This window comes from Cololabis saira, chromosome 21, assembly GCF_033807715.1.
Source record: "Cololabis saira isolate AMF1-May2022 chromosome 21, fColSai1.1, whole genome shotgun sequence".
Lineage (NCBI taxonomy): Eukaryota > Metazoa > Chordata > Actinopteri > Beloniformes > Belonidae > Cololabis > Cololabis saira.
Genome location: NC_084607.1, coordinates 17,689,934 through 17,711,429, shown reverse-complemented (window position 1 = coordinate 17,711,429; position 21,496 = coordinate 17,689,934). Strand labels below are relative to the sequence as shown.

The window sequence follows — 21,496 nt, the reverse complement described above, 5'->3', positions numbered from 1 at the left end:
AGATCATGCAAATATTGTGGCGCTAGCCCGTTTAGGGCTTTATACACAAGTACACCGGGTGTGAGGGGTCTGCTGTAATGACCCCAGTTCTTCTGAAGCAGCAGGATGTGGCCATTTGTTGCAGGCAGGGCAGGGGGCAACCAATGATATGGGCAGTATTGATGACCCTTGGCACCACCTTCCTGTCTTCCGCTGTGGAGCCTGCATGCCACATGCTCAGGCAGTAGTGCTAATAATATACTGTAATAATATGTAATGTGCTTTTTAAACCACAAATCCTGATAGACTAACTCCAAGGTTTTCCACAAACTGAAAGCATTTGCATGTTTGATTGTACATTTATTTATTCACATGTTGATGATGTGATGAATAAATTGTTGTTCTGTAGAGGTCCTTATGTACATGTAATGGAAACTGGTTCTTGGCCGCCAGTCTTTTATTTTTGTCATCCCTGGTGCCTTCAATAGCATCGAGTCCTCACTGAGTAAGAAGATGCTCAGGATGGGAGTCAGTGCATGTAGCATCTCATGAATTGCTGTGAAAGAGAAAACCCAGCTTCAAAAATGTTATTGGTTCAGGGTAATCAGATTTAAGTGGAGAGAAAAGTAAAAATTTCAAAAAGAGGAATAGAAGAGATTGAGAAAAACTAACGTTTTATTTTTAAATGCAAGGCAAGAGAATATAAGAGCAATTTAAATAAAAAGCACATCAGAATCAGAATAATCTTTATTGGCCAAGTTTGAACATTATCCAACAAAGAATTTGACTCCGGTTATTTCGCTCACTGTACCCAGATTAAAAAAATAGCAAACAGTAAATAAACACTTATAACCACTTATTAACATATATTAAAAAACTGAAAGATGAAGCAGTATGAGGTACATATTTCATTAAAAACATACGAATAAATTTGCATAAATAAGAATTGAAAATTATCTGTGAAAATTAGTAAAATGCTTTAATTTTTCAGTTTTATGTTTTGGTATTTTGTCTGTCAGTCTGTATTTATGAACAAGTCTGTGGTCAACAAAGCCCTCTCGTGGTTCAATAGAGCCACTGCAGTGCTCAAAATGCTTTTCTTCCTTTCTTTTTTCTTTTCAGCTAAACATTGGTGTATTAAAAAGAAACATAGTCTGAACTTTCCACCAGCAAAAGAGTGCATTACATACACAAAGGATCAAGAGAGGTTGTCTATAATCCTGGTAACTTTATACAAACATTATGTGGCCGACCACTGGTTAAGGACAGTGTTGAGAAAAATATCAAAAAAATAATGTGGAATTTAAGTAAATACACGTATTAAAAAAAATTAAAGATTAGTGCAATACTTTACGAAAAAGGTTTGAATTTAAAACAGTTTTTCTATTCAGGCACATTGAAGGGCACACTAACGTCAGGTCGGGTCCTTCGCACAGGTTTGTGTTTACTACACGTCACCAGGAAGTAACAGCCTTGTTTAAAATGCTGAACCAGGTGATCAAATACGAGCTTTACTTTGTCACTATTTGTTTGAAAATGCTGCCACACGTCTAAACGTTGGCTTAAAATAATGTTTAATGCAGTTTTTTACTGGTATTAAAACCTGGAAGGCAGTTTTGGTGTGTTACAGGTTTATGTTTAATATTAATATAACATATGTCTTCTCAGGATTCCCAGGACTCTCTTCTTTTCGGTGAAGAGGATGAAAACTTCAGACCAAGAAAGTCTGTAGTTAGGTAATATATCCTGCTCGAGTGATGAAAAGCCTAACAAATTCTATTCCGTTCTGAATTTTCAATATAAAGACACTTTTGGGCGTGTGTTTCAGATACCCTCTGGTGTCGTTCTTCCACCTGTTCTTCCGGACCAGTGCCATCCTGGTGTATTTACTCTGTGACTTCTTAAGCAGCGGGTTCATTGCCTGCATGGTCTCCATCATCCTGCTGCTGTCATGTGACTTTTGGACTGTCAAGGTTAGGTTACATACAGTACTCGAGTTGTAAAAAAAAAAATCAGGGGGGATGGTGGATTTTATCATGTGGGGACAGATAATTTGTGCTGATTACAAATAATATAATATATTACAAATAATAGCACTGACCAAAACACTTGCAGAAATACTGCAGGAATGACATAGCAGCAGTTAAATGCAGCCTTCTGTAAGCTTTAAATATCCACTGGGCTTACATCTAATACATCAAAACACAACAATAAAAAACACTTTTCTGAACTCATCAATATGCGTCTGTCCTTCACAGGATAAGTAAAATGGATCACTGCAAAAACATTTGTTTTATAAAGCGGAGGCATTTTCATAAGCCTTTTTGGCTTCCACCTCTCCTGCACAATGCTTCATTTGACCTTTGTTTTTTACTGTTATGTTTTATGTGCAAAATAAACTAAACTAAACTAAACTCACAATCTTAACAAGAATATTTGTCTTATTTCTAGTTAAAATGTCTCATTTTAGTAAAAAAGATCTCATTACACTTACAAGTGTAATGATATTAACAAGACACATCACTGGAAAAAACAACAATTTTCACCTTTTCAAGTAGATTTTCGCTTGAAATAAGTAGAAAAATCTGCCAGTGGAACAAGATTTTTTTTGCTTTCAAGATAAATCTTGTCCCACTGGCAGATTTTCCTACTTATTTCAAGTGAAAATTTACCTGAAACAGGTGAAAATTGTCACATTTGTCTGGTGTTATTTTTCTGGTGATGACTCTAAATGTTGAAATAGCAGTAATACCACATTCATTGATGAAATTACATAACGGATGGAAAGGGGGGATGGCAGTTTTACAGGGGGGATGATTTTGACCGTTTTTATTTATTTTAAATTGCTGAAAGGTTACATCAAGTCTACACCAACAGAAGTTATTTGAACAGCCTGAACTATTTGGTTGGAAGATCGTACTCTTCCTACCTACAGGACTGCCTCAGAAAATTAGAATATTGTGATAAAGTTCTTTATTTTCTGTAATGCAATTTAAAAAAAAAAAAAAAAAAACAAACAAAAATGTCATACATTCTGGATTCATTACAAATCAACTGAAATATTGCAAACCATTTATTATTTTAATATTGCTGATTATGGCTTACAGATTAAGATTAAGATTCCCAGTATATTCTAATTTTTTGAGATAGGATATTTGAGTTTTCTTAAACTGTAAGCCATGATCAGCAATATTAAAATAATAAAAGGCTTGCAATATTTCAGTTGATTTGTAATGAATCCAGAATGTATGACATTTTTGCATTACAGAAAATAAAGGACTTTATCACAATATTCAAATTTTCTGAGACAGTCCTGTAAGTAGACTTTATTCAACATAAATTTACAGGCATGCCAGTTTAACACAATTACAGAAACACTTGCAATGAACAATGAAATAAATAGTACATAAACACTAAAGGTGATATTAATTAGACACAGACAACTGTAAAGATGTACAGTATTCCCTTATTAATTTAAGATGTGATCAAATCAGAGAATAAATGCATAGATATGTTTTCTTGAATGGATGGTAAGAAAGTTAATCTTTGCTTATTTTTATTTTAAATAATTGAAATTGTTGCCAAATTGGGTAAGATAATGACATATGGCTCATTAGAGGACATATTTAGTGGGTATAATTCCCACTGATATATAATATGAGTTTTGTAATTTTGCAGCCCCTTTGTGTGCAAAATAAATGTATATACATCATTCAGTGAAAATACCTGAAAGGATAGACCTCTTTCAGCATTTTTATCATTAATTTAGTACAAAAAAGATGTCAAATATAAGCCCACAGTGGAAGATGAAGTATTTATTTGATTTGTAAGTATTTCAAAATAAATCAAGTGTGTCTATGTCTGTGTGATTTGTTTGTTTTTCAGAACGTGTCTGGTAGATTGTTGGTGGGCCTTCGGTGGTGGAATCAAGTGGATGAAGATGGAAAGAGCCACTGGGTGTTCGAATCAAAGAAGGTAAGCCAAATCCCAGGGAGTAAACCTTAAAAGTTGTAAATAGCAAGCTGATATGATGAATTATAGATTGAATGAATTTGAACCAAAAAAGGTTTCTTACTTGACCTTTCCTGTGCGAACAAGATGAAAAAAACAACAACAATGTTTTGATCCAGAAGAGGCTTTTTGCAATTGTTTTTTGCATTTAAATTTCATGTTGGCAGTGAGCTGCTCTGGTTCGTCTGAAATGATGCAGATGTTGTCTCAGAATCAACCTCATTCTGATTTGCAGTTTGCTGAAGACAAAGCAAATTTCATAATAATTTCTTAGACTGATCTTATCTTCCAGAAAATGTTTTTTTTTTAACATTTAAAGTAGCTGCAAAACCTCATCAGCCAGCTGCTGTGGCCTTTATAATCTAGTAGATGTAAGGAAGTCTTGTGTATTTTTACAGCCAAACAGTACGAATGCAACGACCAGCGCTGAATCCCAGATCTTCTGGCTTGGGCTCATCGTGTGCCCCATCTTCTGGGTCATTTTTGTTTTCAGCACCATCTTCTCCTTCAATCTAAAATGGCTGGTCAGTTCAGTTTTTTCCACACGTGTCAGGAATCTTTTAATCTAAACCACTGCAAAGTATTGGTACACATCTCAGTGCTATTTGGGTTGTTTCCCCCCAGGCTGTGGTGATTATGGGTTTGGTTTTGCAGTGGGCCAACCTGTATGGTTATGTCAGATGCAAACTGGGCGGAAAGTCCAACCTGACGAACATAGCGAAGAACTACATTGGCACCACGATATTTAAGCAGGTGGGTGAAATTTTATCTTAAGCTTTACCTTTCAGATTTTTGTCTAATAAGCTGTTTATACTCATGTTTTAATTCCCCCACCAAAGGCAATGAAGGAAACCAACAGATCCTGAACGTGAAGTTTGTTTGTGCTGACCAGATGCAGGGTGAAGGAGCTCATCGTTGGATGTGCCAAAAATGTTTACTTGCTTTATTCATGTTGAGAAGGTGGCTGGTCTTTTGTTAAGACTTTTTTTTTTTTCTTTACTCAAGAGCAGATTGTTATCACGGAGTTCTGAGGTCCAACACTAACAGTGGTCAATGTTAATGCATACGCTTTAAACTCGTTTCTTTGAAATCACTATTTTTATTCCCCCTTTTTCCATGGGTCAGTCCTTCAGAGAAACCTTAATTAAAATTGTTGATATACTACTGTGAATTGTGGGAAAATATTTATGTTGCATTGAGCAAAGAAATGTGTTAAAGATGGTACTAAAGGATATGGATTTAAATATTTTGTAATAAATAATGTTTGGGTGTGGTCTTTTTTTTTTTGTTAGAATGTATTTCCAGAATTTCTTACAAATAAAATACAAAAATAAAAAAACATCTACTTTATGCTCTACTTTATGCAAACATTTGAATTTGAACTGAATGTAATGTTATAAAGTGAATGTGTAATGTTACAAAGTGAAATGCTGTTGCTGCAGTCAACATGTACATGATTGAAGACGAAGAACTGGTTGAAACCCCAAGAGATGACCATAAACACTTCCAGGTGTTGTGTTTGTGACGGATGACCTGACGTCATGTACATCAGTGGTTCATGATCGAGGTGAACGCGGAGACATGGAAGAGAAAAAATATTAAAAGCATTTTCAAATGATCATCGGTCTGTTAAAGTTTATTTCCAGCAAACATAGTAAACTAAACCTACAGTAATCATACTTAATCATGACCCACTTACAGTTATACTGTAGAATATATACTTTTGCAAAGAAAAAAAACAATGCCTTCAGGCATTTCAGCACAAATAAACTATAAACTAAAAATATAAAACTGGGTTTACATTGGTCCCACTTGAAGCCGACATTAACTATCGCTTTAGCACACCAGGCATTAAAAATGTACCTTAGTTTCTTCTTTATATGCAAATAAACCTTCACTAGTTAACATACATGCCCTGTGTTGTTAAAAGATAATGCCACATTAAATATGTTATTTTTAATTTCCTAAGGCTGTTTGGACTTGTCTTTATGAATCGTACCATAGATATTATGGACTATATTTTACAGTTTAAAAAAATATTTAACCGAGTGGCCTCTTCATTTGGCTTAAGGCATGTTCCCCAATAATATCTTCAGCATAGCCTGATAAATGCTTTTAACAAATTAGACGTCTTTGATTAGATTATAACACTTATTATTATTATTATTATTATTATTATTATTATTATTACACTATTCCCCTGTTGATTACCAGTATGTTCTTGCAAGCATGTTTGTGGTCTGTCCGTGGACTTCTTTTTGGGCTGCAGCCTGCAGTTATACTTTTCCAGTTAGCAGAATTTTTTTCTAAAGAGAAAAGATAGTGTTTCCAAGCAAACATTGTGTTATCTTATCAGATCCAATTTGTATGATGTGTAGAAAATGTAGTGAAGGTCAAATAGTTTGGACTCAGTGGGTCTCTGCAAGGAATGTTTCAACCACTAGGTGGCATCATGTTACCATCCAGGTTCGAGTAGATTCTTTATCCAGTGAATAATAAATGTGATTTTCTGGTATTCCACAATTGTTTTCTTAGCTTTCCCCCCCCTCTTTTTTCTTTATTCATGTCCTAATAGTCCTACTCACATGCAGCTACAATCTGAAGTGAGAATGGAATATTAGTTAATAGTTTGCAGCAAAATGATCATTAATTTTAGTACCTACATCAAAATAAATTGCTTTTTTAAGCCATTGACGAGAGTGAAAAGTGTCATTTCACTGAAGTGGTAGTGTGGACAGACTAGCTGACGGCATTTTAATGTGTGAAGCCGATAAGCAGGAATCTTCCTGTTGCTCCACCTTGTTGCAAGTGTGCAGAGGGCATGAACTCCTTTTGCTTTAATTAAAGTAATTTGCACATGGGTAGCCGACCTGTACTGACATGTGACAAGTTGGCAGCAACCAGACAGAGGTGTCTGTATAAAAAGTAAATTGTATATACTTTCCTCACACACACTGTTAAAACTATCTTGGTCTGTCTGTAGGGGCCCTATGCACATCATCGAGTGGAATGACATTATTTAATCTCTCAGACTAACATTTCATGTTGTTTAAGGTTAATTGTGCCATGTTTGACAATTACTTTCCATTTTTTGCAAACACATTTTCCATTCTCATTCAAAACTGCTTTATGTCACATTGTTTTGATCAGAAAGAAAGAAAGATTCCCTTAGAGTCCCACAATTGGGAAATTCTCTTTCTCTGCATTTAACCCATTTTCTAGTTGAACTAGTAGCAGTGGTCTGCCATGCAATGGCACGGCGCCCGGGGAGCAGTAAGGGTTAATATATATATACCTGTATAATATATATATATATATATATATATATATATATATATATATATATATATATATATATATATATATATATATATATATATATATATATATATATATATATATATATATACATATATATATATATATATATATATATATATATATATATATATATATATATATACACATGGTGTGCGGTTCACATGTTTACCTTAATACATAAGCAGAGCATGGACCATAGAGCTGTAAATTTACTGAGAATATATGTCATAAGTCACTGAAAAGCAAATTCCACTCATATTTGTCAGTACCAGAATTCGAAATGATTAACTGAGCATTTGTACTTCACCATCACCAGTATCATGACGCAAAAATATGCGACGACAATGATTAAATAGAACCAGAAAAATACAACGTCCACGATGTTTGCAAGTTTCTGGTGCCACTCATTTTCCCCCTCCTTGGCCTCAAGACCTTCGAGAAATCTGACAACTTTCCTGAGCATCTGAGTGTCTTCGGACTCATCCAGCTGCACAACATTAATGTCAACTTTGGCCTCTCCTGGAGTTTGGAAAGATATAGAATATGTGCTTCAGATCAAGACTGAGAATAACCTTCTAATCATCAATAGCAGTAGAAGTAAGCCTCACTCACCCTCATCATCTTCGTTTTCTTTTTTTCCCGTGCTCTTGGGGGCAGACCCTTTAACGCAGCAGCAAAAGAACCACCAGCCATCTTTGGCCACTCGCGTCAACATCATGGACACCAGCATGCTTAACACCAGCATGATCAGACAAATACAGAAGTGGATTCCTGCAACAAGTGCAGATCGGTTAGCTGTTTACACAGTCTGTTTACAGTTTACACACTGTTTCATGGTCTGTGTTTGTGCCACACGACTCACGGATGACGGGTCCGCACTGGCCATCTCCAGGGAGGGCCTCATTCAGGATATTGAGGAACAAGGTGAAGCTGAGCACCAGAGTGCATTTGAAGGAGTTGCGTTCACCGCCTCCCAGAGGCAGAGCAAAGCTGATTAAATCCGCAAGGACAAGCAGAATGCTGGGCAGCATAAATGTGATGAAGGGGTTTCCGTATCTGATTCTCAGCTCCACCTGAAGTGCACATAAAACATAGTTTCACAACATCACATACAGTCAATGTGGTGCTGACGATAAATGGTGGGAAGTGACACGTCTTGTAGTGTGATAGTAGGATATGAACGTTCCCATAAAGTGATAGGGAAGTGATTCTTGCCGCTACAAATGTATATTTCTTTGCTTCCATTACAGATTAGTTCCTCGTGCCTGAGCAAGCCCCACCCTCACAAAAAATCCCATTTAAATTAGAAAAAAAAGAAAAGGCAATGCAAATGTGGAATTTCTTCTGCCTGAAAAGTCAGATCGAACAATGAAACCTTTGGTGGTATTCAGATTATTGATCAGTTCATCTACAGCCTGTCATTGTTGCACAGATATGTAGGTGTCCTCAGTAACACTAGATGGTGTAGGGGAATTGTTATCCGATTCAAGATTATATGACTGTAGCTGCTGTCCGTGAACTTACCCAGATATAATAGCGGTCATCTCTTTGTTTACGGAGGGACGCATAAATAGTTTCCCAGTCTCCATGGGAACTATCAACCATCTTCACTTCTTCATTGAATATAAGCTTGGCACCACATCCTGCACACACAGAGCTTTTATTATTATTATTATTATTATTATTATTATTATTATTATTAATAATAATAATAATAATAATAATAATAATAATAATAATAATAATAATAATAATAATAATAATAATAATAATTATTATTATTATTATTATTATTATTATTATTATTATTATTATTATTATTATTATTATTATTATTATTATTAAATCATAATCAAAGTAACTTGAGATAAATCAACAATCTTCTTTGTTTACATATGTTAGAGTGAATTTCAGAGCTCACCAAAGTTTGAATAGGTTTCGATTGGGACGGGACATTCATCGTCGGCGAAGGGATAGTTGAACAGATTGACTTCACAATTGACCTCTGCATTAATGATCACGGTGTGCTCCACTGTGCCATTACTGAGGACCACCAGATCATTAAAGTTGTGGGCCATGGTTGCTCTCATTCTGCACACATAGAAGGTGTCTCAGCTAAACTCCAGCTGCTCCAAGAATTGACTTTGTCGCGACAACTAGAATCATGAGCTATGTAACTTAACTCACCCGTTTTTTACATGGAGCTCTGGGGTCCAGATTTTATCTACTGGCAAAATCACTTCATCATACGGGTAAACTGAAGTGTTCCATGCCAGCTCAGGATCTGTCCATCTCTATTTTTCAAAATAAAAGCCAGTGTAATTCAATCTTTTTTTTTTTTGTTTTTCCATCAGGTCTGTCATTTCAAAAAACAGTTATAGAGCTTACTATTGTGGCGAACAGACGGCTAACGAGGCGGGTGTTCTTTGTGTCCTGTTAAAATGACATTAGGTTAGAAAAATATCCACAATATCAAATTTTTTGTGGAAAAAGTGAATACAATTAACTTCTTTTTCAGGGTTTTTTGTACGAATAACATTTATAAGACACTGTCTTTGTGTGTTTTTCTTATCTAAATACCACACATTCTAAACATGTCATACAATTACAAAGTTTGCAAATACATTTTACCTAAATAACAGCCAAACAGAGGATCATTTGAGTTCTGTTTCAAAGAATGTGTACTTACAACTGCCACCGTTTGGTACTCGATAAATGGCACATAAACTGGAATGATGCAGCTGTCATTCTGAGGCTGGGACAAATATGATTTATTGACTAACAAGTGGGCCAGGCATCTGCGGCTTGTGCACAAGGAATTGCCATGTACACATCCTAGAACTGGAGATAAATGTGATCCATTGTTATAAATTTGATCCATTGTCATTAAATCTCATAGTTTCCAAAATGCACTTACCTACTGTCAGTACAATCAGGAAGAACACTGCCCTCTCCGTGCTGTAAAAGTCAGACTTTCCTGGCAGCATCGCTGCAGACTTGTCAACTAATGGCCTTCACATGTAACTAATGACTGCAGAGTGATTGACAGTTGTGTGCATCATTCTTGAGGTTTCAGTCTGACAAGACTCTTATATAAAGCAGACTGTGATGTTTATCTATATTACAGACCTCTGCAGGAGCACTACTGTATGAGATAATGTGACTGTGCAACAATAGCTGAAGAATGCCTTCGCAGAATTATTTACAGAGTCCTCACCAGCGTGCTCCTCAATAAGCCTGTGTAAACAGTGAGGACGCCTGTGCAATTATGCCTGCTATCTGCTTACCTGGCAGCAGGTGCACACTTCTCCATCTGCTATTTGTTTTCACAGCAGGCTGCTTCTTCTCAGCATTACATACAGACAGGGATGGCATGCAGGGGACTGGGCTGAATGAGCTGGTAATGAGATGTGTGTTTACCTGAAACGATCTTGTCTCTCGCTCATGAATACAACACAAAAGACTTCACAATGCTGTGGTCTCACTGTAGATTGTTCTGTGTGTTGAAAGGTCTTTGCAGATATTTATTTAACTCAGGCAAATTACGTTATATAATGTTTAATTATAATTTTTTTATTGTGCTGTCCTAATATTTATTTTATGTAGCTGAAAAGCTGAGGCTTGCACACGTTTTAATGATGAAATACAAATATATATTACTTTAATATTTTTTATAGTTTAATATTGGAAATGATTAATACATTACCACGACATGACTAAAGGGACATTATTATAATGAAAAGGGCAGCTGTTTAAAACAGCTCACAAGCTGGAGTTCTCATCATGTCTATCAAAAACCAGGACAAATAGGGAGGGTCGTGTCAGGAAGGGCATTCAACAGAAAAAAAAACAAATCTATACCAAATCAATATGTGGAATATGTGGATCCACAATGGTGACGCCTAAGAAAATGGAAAAAGCCAAGAGAAAAAAAAAAAGCTCTACTCTAATGTTTTATACAACCTTTGACCTCATTAGTTTCCTCTTTAAGGGCTTGCTGATAATAAACACTTTTATGACTCTGATTGTGCCATTTGACACAGCAGCAATTTGAAAACACTTGGAAATGCTTGACCAGCTTGTTTTTATCCTCATTACTTTTCAATCTGCCCCTAATAGTTTTCACAGAGCTCTCTTTTGCACTGTAATACCTCTGTATGTTCTCTCTGAGCTCATGACTCAGATCTGTCCTGTCCTCTCTTGGGTCCCATCTGCTGCACACAAGTCACGTTTCAAATATTCTCTCACAGTTGTCTGTACTCCTCGTCGGAACCCAACATCAGAGTTTAAAATGTCACATTCCCGAGTTACTCTGAAACAAAAACCTTTGAGCAAACAGAATGAACGATGCCTTCGTCCTGAGAAATGTTGTGCCCGCTTTAATCAGATGTTTATAAGCAGGAACTAAGTTATTTCTTTATGTTTTCCACTCTGAGCACATGACATGCATTTTTTTTTAAACTGGTGCTAAAATTCTCCTACACAACCTCTCTCAATCACGTGCACCTGTACAGGCACGTACACAAACACTCATGACTGACAGCATATAGCTGCTTGTTTTATGTTGAAGCGTTATGTTCAGTTCGCAAACTCTTTTCCACTCCTGAATATTAAAAGCATTTTCTTCTGTTTTGTTTCAGTTCTGTATCTGATAAATGAAGGACGTTTAAATCAATCAATAAATGAATTTATTGCCCGAGAACTATGTGATTGTGTAGCCGTGGCTGAAAGATTTGAGACCGATATATATTTTTTTCTTTCTGCAAACCCAGCTGTTTTAATCTTTCAAGAAGCATAGAACATGTATTTGCTAAGTTTCAGAGGCTTTATTTATAAAAATTTAAAAAAAGCTGATCACAACTTGCAATTTTCTGCTTTTAAAGCCATATTTTGAGTGTTGACCACAGGTTCTCAGTGGGATTTAGATCTAGGGCAGTGGTTCTCAAATAGGGGTACGTGAAGGCACTCCAGGGGGTATGTGAGATTTTAAAATATACATATATTTAAAAAGTAGCATCCATGCAAAAATCCTTTAAAAATAAATATTTCATAAATAATTGAGGAAAATATAAGTCTAAATTCATAAAATTAATTTTATCTTCAGGAGTAGGCTATTCAACTTATTATCCTAAAACCGCAGAGTATCCCCCACACCAGGATGGTTCCACCTAACCTGTCAAATGCCACCTGGCTTCACCTGTCAATCACTTGGACCAACGATGGAGTCGTGGTTGAAGCGTAGCAGCAATATTTTTATGTTTAATAAATCAGTTACTGACGGCACAGTGCTCTGTTTTAGGTCTTTTTTTTTTACAACCAAAAGTGCTTTGCGCTGGTTAGGGGGTACTTGGCTGAAAAAAATATTTCACAGGGGGTACATCACTGAAAAAAGGTTGAGAACCACTGATCTAGGGAGTTTCCTGGTCATGAATCCTAAACCTAAATTCCGTTATATGTGAGCGACTTTGTTATCTGTTTTGTCTTGTGACACGGTGCTCCATTAAACTGGAAAATGCACACATCCTCACCCAATTTGATTGTCGGGAGAAACCTGGAAGACTGTAACTGAACATCAACAACCAAACCAAACATGTATGGTTTCAGAATATCTCACTGGCTTGATACAGAACGCATGGACACCTTCACCTTTTTTTCATGCAGACAATTATTATTCCACATTACCCAGACGGCTGGAAGGGGAGGCTTCATTTCAGAAAGTAGCTTTATACCATGTTTGTGCCGTCCAGTTTTGTATATTTCCTGCAAAATGCCAGTCTGTCTTGGAGGGTTTTCTTAGAGAGAAGTGGCTTCTCTGCCATCCATCACGAACCAGAACAATGTCTTAAAGTCTAAAGCCTGCGTGTGAATCAATGCGTTTACATGCAGTCAATAACCCTTGACTGCATGTCCGAATATTAGCAATAACCCGGTTTTGCACGGCCATGTAAACACCAATCACCCCTTTGAATAACCCGAATTGGCTCATATTCGGGTTTTTAAAAACCCGAATATGAGCCCTGGGTTACTCCTTTTAAAACCCGAATATTCAGTCGTGTAAATGCCAAACGGGAGATCCCCATCAAAAGGAACAGGACTTTGCAGAGCAAGCAATCTTTTGAGTCCAGGAAGTTCTTATAAACATGGAGAAACACAAGACCACGCCACACTTTCGGAGTGAGGAGGAGACAAATTATTTTATAAATGTAATGAAGGATATGAACATTTTGGCAATTTGTAGAAGGTAGAAAGCACCGGGATAGCGAGATTTACAAGAAGGTGAGCGAAAAGTTGCACGAAGCAGGATTGGTTTTGAATTTGGATACAGGAAGAAGAAGCGGAAATGACGGAAATTGCGTCATGACGTTCTCCCTGCGTCGCTGGTTTGATCCAGATATCCCAAATGATTAATTACCATGTATACAGGGATAAACCTGTTTGCTCACGCATGTAAACGGAATATTCCCAATGTTTCAGTAACCGGAATATTAGCAATAACCCGAATTTTGACTGCATGTAAACGTAGTCACTGTCAATGCATTCACACTCATCAGATGCCATTGTTGCATCATTCCCCAGCTTAATCCTTACACTATTGTTCAATCCAAATGAGAGAAAGTAGAGGAGGAAGTGTTGTACTTTCTATTTGTATTTTTGACATATTCATCGTACAGCTGCTTCCTGTAAGTGATGCACTCTTCCTCCCAGGTTATCTCTCAGAGGAATTTCACTTATCTCTGTCTTCACACATATTCTGACAAACGCAATAATGATTCAAGTAGTCTTCACACAAAAGATTGGCTTGGGATCTATTTTTAGAACATCAACAAGGTTGTTTTGGTATTTTTGACCCCTTTGTAAGTATCTTATGCCATAAACGAGTTTTAAAAGTTAGAGTGCCCTGGCGGTTCTGGAGTGATCTTCTCTTATCAGAACTAAATTGTAGATACCGGTGATTAAGACAAAGAAAATCATTGTGCCAGTGACGACCTGTTCACCTGATGGAGCAAAGGTTAACTTCCTAACTAAAGAATGACGGAAGTTTGGAGAAACACCAATAACACATGTAAAAATAGCCTCCTGAATATCCTTTATATACTGTAACAAATATTGTATTTCTCAACATTTATTATCTTGTGGAAGACTACTTAGATTTCACAACTTTTGCTTCGTCATCATGGAACAAACAGGTAGAGGACATTTGATTGTTTGTGTCTCAACAAAACTCTAAAATATTCCAGAGGTCATAAAACGTCAGGATTGTCCAATGAGGTTTCATGGGGGAGTGATTTCTGCAGAGCTATATAGGACTTTGCCTCAGGAGCAAGCCAGCCCCCAACAATGTTCTTCAGGTAACTTTAACTTGGACAACACATTCTTTCACAGCTCTGCAGAATTGATGGACGTTTGAATCAATGCAATTTCAATTCCGCAAGTAAGTTACTCTTTCAAATCATTGGTCTTTTTGGTCTAGTCAGACTAGCATGAGAGGTTAATTATAAGGAAATAAGTGTAAGTGTAAATTATATTTTTTTGAGAAAATTGCTAATGAATCATGCTTAAATATATAATGTACTATTAAACTAAAGTTGACATTAAAAACTCACAACTCAAGAATTCAACACAAAACGTGACACAGCAGCTGTTAACGTAATCCTCTCTAAGAGGGAGAACCATGTAAAAATATAACGATATCATATTAAAAATCATTTGTGAACTTATGAAAAAAAATCACTGCAGAAAATCACTAGAAATGGGAACGACGAGGCAAATTTTCAATGATTTGTAGACAATGAAAAAAAGGGACAAGGTGAATTTTGCATAACTTTAAACCATTACACTTCAACAGCCAAGGTTATACTTGCTAATCCCTCTCTTGTTTGTGTGTAAAACACGAGCTTTGGGCTGGGCAGTTTGGCCTTTCTAACCTTTTGATCTACCTGATTGCCCTTGTCCACACACATAAAGCTATGCAGCTTCAAGGTTAAGTATTATTCTTCTGGAAATGCAGCTTAATCTACTCTTTTTCTGCACATTCTGCTGCAGTGATACTATGAGCTATTTCAGGAGAGAATGTATGACTGTGCATGAGAAAAGACTACTTTCTAACCGGCAATTTTGAAAACACGCACACAGCTTACCAGCCACTTCCGTCATCCAGTCCTTCAAAGTTCGATTTCAAATATTGATTTGCTTGGTTTCATGCGCTTGCATGACAGTATTTATTCAATTCTTGTTGCCGAATGGTAGATGCTTGACTATTTAGTGACAATATTCTGCATCTGAATTCAGTTAGAAGATGTATATTAAGTATTTTTCTTCTTTTTACATCAATGACATGTTTGTACTATAGATAGCATGATTTAGAAAAAGAAAACGTATTAATGAACTATGTGGAGAAAAGGAACATTTTTCTGGATTTTCAAAAACACTGCCTTTGAATCTATACTTGTGATAAATAGTGATTAGAATCACATCATTTTGGGTCAGAGAACATATCAACATTTTTGTTTAGATTTACTTTGAAGGAACACTGACGTGTGTCCCTTCAAAGACCAGATTGACTTTTGCATTACATGCAGTGTTACAAAACTGATAATGCACAACTTTGACACGTTCAATGACCCTTACAAAGAGGCAGGAGGGGTTGAAAGTGTCACTACACTGCAGACTCTGCTGGCAGCTGCCTTTTGTCAGGGTTGGAGAGGTGAAGTTTATTGCATGTCACCCCGAAAAAAAATGTAAAAGGAAAAAATCCATACTTTTGAAACTTGTATTTACTGGCATGATAGGCCTTCCCAGAATGACCCACTATTACTGTAATAAAAATATATACTGTTCTGACTTTTATCAGACTGAAAGGTGCAGTGCTTTTACTGACAGTTTGAATGTATAATTAAACTACAAGATGTATAAAATTAAAACTCCTGATAAGGCATTTATCATAAACCAAGATAAAACATTAGCTACGTGTTCTCATTTGTCTCAATTAAGCTGTAAAAACTCTTGACTGGCTGACAGAAAGGCCATGGCTTACTATTGATCAGTGAGTGGGCAGATTATTAAAGATATAATTTTCATGGCTTGTGTTGTATGTTTTTCCAAAAAGAGGGTAGGTTGGTTAACTTTTAACATATGAGGTTACATTTGGAGGTGATACCTGATACCAGGGCTGGAGGCTAATGATTTACCCTCATCAGGAAATAAACACATTAATAACTGTACAAAACTAATGATAAGATTGCGCCTAATTAACTGACAAGTACTCTCTGTTCTGTAAGACCCCAAAATGGCCCTGTGTTCTGTTTTTGACAGTATATAGGGTCACATTTGGAAATGATTGATTTTGCTGGAATATAAAACTAAATATTTAAGCCAAACGGATTAATAAACAAGGTTCTCCATAGTTGGAAATCGATTTTACTGACCCAAAGCCTCAGTTAATCTTGTCAGAGATACTGAAACTATTGGGACAATTTTGTGCCATCCAGTTAAGCTAAACAGTGAGGTTGACGGGAATAAATATGACTCACCAAAGTTTGAAGTAAAGAGAAGAGACAGAGCAGTTCTCTGTGAGAGTTACCAGGCAGCTGTCACACTAAAGCGGTGCACTTTTCTGCATAAGAAAGGCATGACATGGAGGACAAAGCACAAAAGGTTGAAATGGCTGAAGTGGCAAAATAGAACAAAACTGAGAAGGAAAACAGAATTCAATAAACACTTTGGCGAAACATTTAATATTTCTAAAAGTAAGACAATTTAAGCTACATTAAATGCAATAATAGGAAGCTGAGGATGGGAAACTGATGGCATGGTATGGGAATAATTGTGCCATCTTAAATTTGAACAATACAAATGTGATGGCTGAGGATTTCAGGAGAAAAATCTAAAAATACTCAGAGAATAAGTCCTGGTTGCGGTGGAGTTCAAGCACGTGTGTTCATGTGGACAACAAACTGGACTGGAAATTCAACACTGATGCTGTCCACAACTGGGGAAAGTACATAATGTATATTGGTCCTTTAGTGTCCGCAGCTTGATAATGCATCTTCTAAAAGTCTGTGCTGGAGAGTGCAAATTCATCTGCAGCCTGATGGGGCAGCAGCCTCAGTGCCAGACTCAATGATTCAAACTAAGCTGATAAAGAAGGATGAATGCTTCTAAAACTGATGATACAAAAAAAGAATACTGCTAATAAGTTGCTTAATATGGGAGACAACACTGTACATCCCCTACACAACACAACGATCACACAACAGCTTGTCCTCAGATAGAGATTACTTCAGCTCCACTAACAATGCTGTTTTACAATATACAGTGTGTGTGTGTGTGTATATATATATATATATATATATTTATACCATGGTCTGTGTGAATACTCGATTCTGATTGGATGTCAGGTGTACATTAAAAGTGATAACCTACACCTAGAAAACAAGTTCGGTCAAATTGCCTGATAACTTTAATATCATTGCGCAGGATCAACTGCCAGGTGGTAACCACGGCAACAGAGATTCAGAGAAGAAGAGCCGGCTACCGCAGGACAGCGACATGAGTGATTTGTAATTTCTTTTAATTTATTTGGTGAACAATTTAAACAATTTTGATGACTGGGATGCAGAAGAGGAGAGAAAAGAGGCCATACCATAGCCGAGCGGAGCTGAGCGGACTAGAATATCTCCCGTTGCTAAGTCGTATCTCAGGTCTGTCCTAGTTACTGGAGAAGTCAACACTGTGTCCATTGCATAAGGATCGTATGGGACGGTAGTGATTGTTCCAGGTATTAGTCAAACCCTCAGGTGTTACCAAGGAAACTGAGTTATGGCTTGTTAAAAAAACTTTGTAACTTACCAGGTTACAACGGCTGCAGACGAGAGATTAAATAGTCCACTCAGCCGCTCAGCTGTGGCTTGTTATAAAACTAATGATTTCAACTGAAAACACATTAAAGCATGAATAACTGATTTAACATTTATGTTTTTTGGTAAGTGACCGTGGTATAAGCGGGATAATGCCCTTTGAGGTGTACATTACTTCGCGGAGGCAAATCGCATCGGACAGTTCACGCGCCCCTGCGTCGTCCATATATTTATGTTAAATAACCTCATCGGGTATATGTATATATATATCATCACATCTCACAAAAGGTTATGTTTTAGAAAACAATAAACAAATTAAAAAAAAACATAAAAAATAGTATTTAACAAAATTAATCAATAACACAACTCAGCACACTAACTGAACATACACGTTTTGACCTATCTGCAGCCTTTGATGCAGTTAACCACAATATACTGCTATCTATACTCTGAAACGTGGATATCTCAGGATCAGTGTATTCTTGGTTATCTTCCTACCTTACTGCATTCTTTAAAGTGACATTGCAGGGGAAAACTTCGTCATTACATCACCTGTCCCTGAGGATGCCCCAAGGCTTGATACTTGGGCTTCTAGTCTTTGTCATATACACCACCTCTCTGGGCCAAATGATTAATTCACACATTTCATATCACTGCTATGCAGATGATACATAACTCTATCAATTCAATTCAAATAAATTCAATTCAACTATATTCAATTCAATAAAACTTTATTTGTCCCTGAGGGGTAATTGAGCTGCCCTGGCTACCTGCGGCTGCTTGAACATGTACTATGTTAACGTAGCTGGATTGTATTCCTTTGTTGTGTTGTAATATGTTTGGACTGTTGGTGGAAAACCAACACTACTTGGAGATAACTCACACAAGCACTGATTGAACACAGAAATATTGTTTGCACTTAACAGCTTTATTACGCTTGTTTTAAAGTATAATACCCACAACAGTTTCTTGTCTTTTATTTCATTTTGTAAGAATTGAAAAAAACAAAGTTTAAATGTGCAAGTATGTTTATGCTGATTTATATGAATGATTAAATTAATTTCATTGTGTTTACAAAATCCCTTTTCTGACCACAAGTGATGTCAGCTTGAATCTTGAATATACAATTTGTAGAGTTTTTATAATTACCTTTTTTTGAACTTCTCTCTACTAACTAGTGGATGTTAAGTTACACCTCCACAAGCTAAGCTCAGTGCTCCTCGAGACATTTTCTACTAAAGCCAAAGGCTCCGTGTGACCTTGGCTGGTTGCTCAAACATGAAGGGTGCCACTGGACAAACAAGCCTGTTGAACCTTTACAGTTTAGTCACTTGCAGTGAGAACTATACAACGCTGTTCATCTTCAAAAATACAATACGACTGACATTGAGCTCTGCATTTCCATCTTACCTTTCTGTCTTTCCACAGGAGACTGGAGGATAGTCTTCATCAAAATGAGCACAGAAAGGGACGAGCAGATCATTGACACCTGCTACACCACAGTCCATACGCTGAGCAAGCCAGATGGAAAAGAAGGGAAACGGCTCCTCTACATGCAGAAAGATGGCAGGTTCCAGGTGGTGTTCAAAAAGGCCCCAGGAGACTGGAGCACATATTTAATGGACATCTTCACCACTCTTGTAGAGACCCGCTGGAGGGTCGTGTTGCTCAACTTTTCCCTGTCTTACATACTCTCCTGGCTCTTTTTTGGTCTTGTTTATTGGCTCATAGCTCATGTCAATGGAGATATTAGCAACATACATAATGAACCCTGTGTGGAAAACGTGCGAGGATTTACTGGAGCTTTTTTGTATTCAATGGAGACCCAGGCCACTATTGGTTATGGCAACAGAGGAATGACTGAGAACTGTATTGTTGCTATCATTGTGGTAACAGTTCAAAGTGTATTTAGCTCCCTTCTTGACACCATTGTCATTGGCATTATTGTGGCTAAGATGGCATCTGCTCGCAAGAGAGCTCAAACAGTGGGTTTCAGCAAATGTGCCGTGGTCAACCTACGAAATGGATGTTTATGTCTGGCATGGCGTCTTGGGGACTTCAGGGGGAATCACATTCTAGAGGGGGTCGCCAGGGCTCAGTTAGTCCGGTATGTAAAGGGGCCAATGGACTCCATTGTGATATCATATGAGGATCTGGAGATTCAGGACCAGGATGTTGTCCTTGCCACTCCAGCCATGATTATTCACAAATTGGAGGCGGGGAGTCCCCTTTATAACTTGGGCCCCCATGACCTGCTGGAGGAGGACTTTGAGCTGGTGGTCTCTTTCACCTACACTGGAGACTCCACGGGGATGCTGCACCAGACACGCACCTCCTACACAGCAGCAGACATCCGCTGGGGTCAACGCTTCCAGGACATGCTAAAAGTGGGAAAGAAGCACTACAAAGTGGACTATTCTCTATTTAATGAGATCATATGGGTGCCGGTGCCCATGCTCAGCGCAGAGACATATGATAGAACGAGACGTCATGCTGGAGGAAGAGCACAATTAGCACCAGTCAAGGAAAATGGGCACACTTGCCAGGTGAATCTTGAAATTACTGAGGAGGTGATGATACAAACCAGTTTGTAGTAGTGCACAGATCTGGCAGATGCCCATTTATGGGGTCCAGGGTATTTCCATAGGGGCTCAACTATTGACAAATTTTTCCATTACCAGGATCCACCCCACAGCAAAACATTTTGGGAAATTGTACCTGGCAGAGACAAACCCCCTGCATTAAGCAGGTACCTAAGTTGCAGCCCATCCAAAATCTGCTGCTGCATGCTGCATGCTGCATGGTGTTAACTCATTGCTGACTGGCAATGAATCTATGGTCCCTTTGAGTTTCAGTCTTCTTATTTATCACGGCCATAAATGGCGGTATATGCATCAACCATCACAACTTCTGTTGATTTTATCATGCTTTACTTTTGTTCCTTCATTTGTTTTAATGCTCCGTCGGAACTGTCACAAAACCACTGCATCACAACCGAGACTGTTAAATAATTATCTCGCTATAAAAAGGCTCCTACAATGCAACTGCAACAACTGAAAGGATCAAGGTGGATGTCAGTCTTGGTATAGTTCCCACCTTTTTAGTTTTACCCAAGAACCTTACTAGACCCTCCTCATACGATGCATAATGGCTGTCCAAATTGGGCTACTTTGTAGTAATGGTATGACAAGTTGAGGTCATACAAATATGTTTATATGTGACTGTAAATATGTGTATAATTAATATTTGTATATATGTGTGTAAGTTCAATAAAGCTTGAAAAATTCGTTTTTTGGTCTGACACTGATAGTGACCTTATTGCCAGCACT

The 21,496-nt window shown here is 37.3% G+C and overlaps 3 protein-coding genes across 3 annotated transcripts; 2 read left to right on the top strand and 1 right to left on the bottom strand.

The window, feature by feature from the left end:
* Positions 1-1,635: 1,635 nt before the first annotated feature.
* Positions 1,636-5,605, top strand: zgc:112148 (uncharacterized protein LOC550424 homolog). The gene is made up of 6 exons (XM_061711396.1): positions 1,636-1,715; positions 1,808-1,952; positions 3,865-3,954; positions 4,389-4,514; positions 4,615-4,743; positions 4,830-5,605. Exons 1-6 carry the CDS (start codon positions 1,636-1,638, stop codon positions 4,854-4,856), a joined length of 597 nt encoding a protein of 198 aa, XP_061567380.1. The 3' UTR covers positions 4,857-5,605.
* A 1,866-nt stretch (positions 5,606-7,471) lies between these two features.
* On the bottom strand, positions 7,472-10,360 carry LOC133421676 (zinc-activated ligand-gated ion channel-like). Its single transcript, XM_061711394.1, has 9 exons — positions 10,229-10,360; positions 10,001-10,152; positions 9,700-9,744; positions 9,499-9,605; positions 9,233-9,402; positions 8,836-8,954; positions 8,174-8,384; positions 7,924-8,082; positions 7,472-7,830 (listed from the first exon to the last, which is right to left on the bottom strand). Exons 1-9 carry the CDS (start codon positions 10,296-10,298, stop codon positions 7,574-7,576), a joined length of 1,290 nt encoding a protein of 429 aa, XP_061567378.1. The 5' UTR covers positions 10,299-10,360; the 3' UTR covers positions 7,472-7,573.
* Positions 10,361-14,653: 4,293 nt separating this feature from the next.
* On the top strand, positions 14,654-21,454 carry LOC133421914 (inward rectifier potassium channel 16-like). Its single transcript, XM_061711713.1, has 2 exons — positions 14,654-14,743; positions 19,596-21,454. The coding sequence occupies exon 2, from the start codon at positions 19,622-19,624 to the stop codon at positions 20,759-20,761; it is 1,140 nt and encodes a 379-aa protein (XP_061567697.1). The 5' UTR covers positions 14,654-14,743; positions 19,596-19,621; the 3' UTR covers positions 20,762-21,454.
* The last annotated feature ends 42 nt before the right edge of the window (positions 21,455-21,496 follow it).

Coding starts and splice junctions, on each gene's coding strand:
- LOC133421914 (XM_061711713.1), top strand. CDS start 19,622: ATGAGCACAGAAAGGGACGAGCAGATCATTGACACCTGCTACACCACA.
- LOC133421676 (XM_061711394.1), bottom strand. CDS start 10,298: ATGCTGCCAGGAAAGTCTGACTTTTACAGCACGGAGAGGGCAGTGTTC. Junction 9,606..9,699: donor GCCGTCTGTTCGCCACAATA/GTAAGCTCTATA, acceptor TTTGAAAAATAG/AGATGGACAGATCCTGAGCT. Junction 8,083..8,173: donor CCAGTGCGGACCCGTCATCC/GTGAGTCGTGTG, acceptor CACTTGTTGCAG/GAATCCACTTCTGTATTTGT.
- zgc:112148 (XM_061711396.1), top strand. CDS start 1,636: ATGTCTTCTCAGGATTCCCAGGACTCTCTTCTTTTCGGTGAAGAGGAT. Junction 4,515..4,614: donor CCTTCAATCTAAAATGGCTG/GTCAGTTCAGTT, acceptor GTTTCCCCCCAG/GCTGTGGTGATTATGGGTTT. Junction 4,744..4,829: donor GCACCACGATATTTAAGCAG/GTGGGTGAAATT, acceptor CCCCCACCAAAG/GCAATGAAGGAAACCAACAG.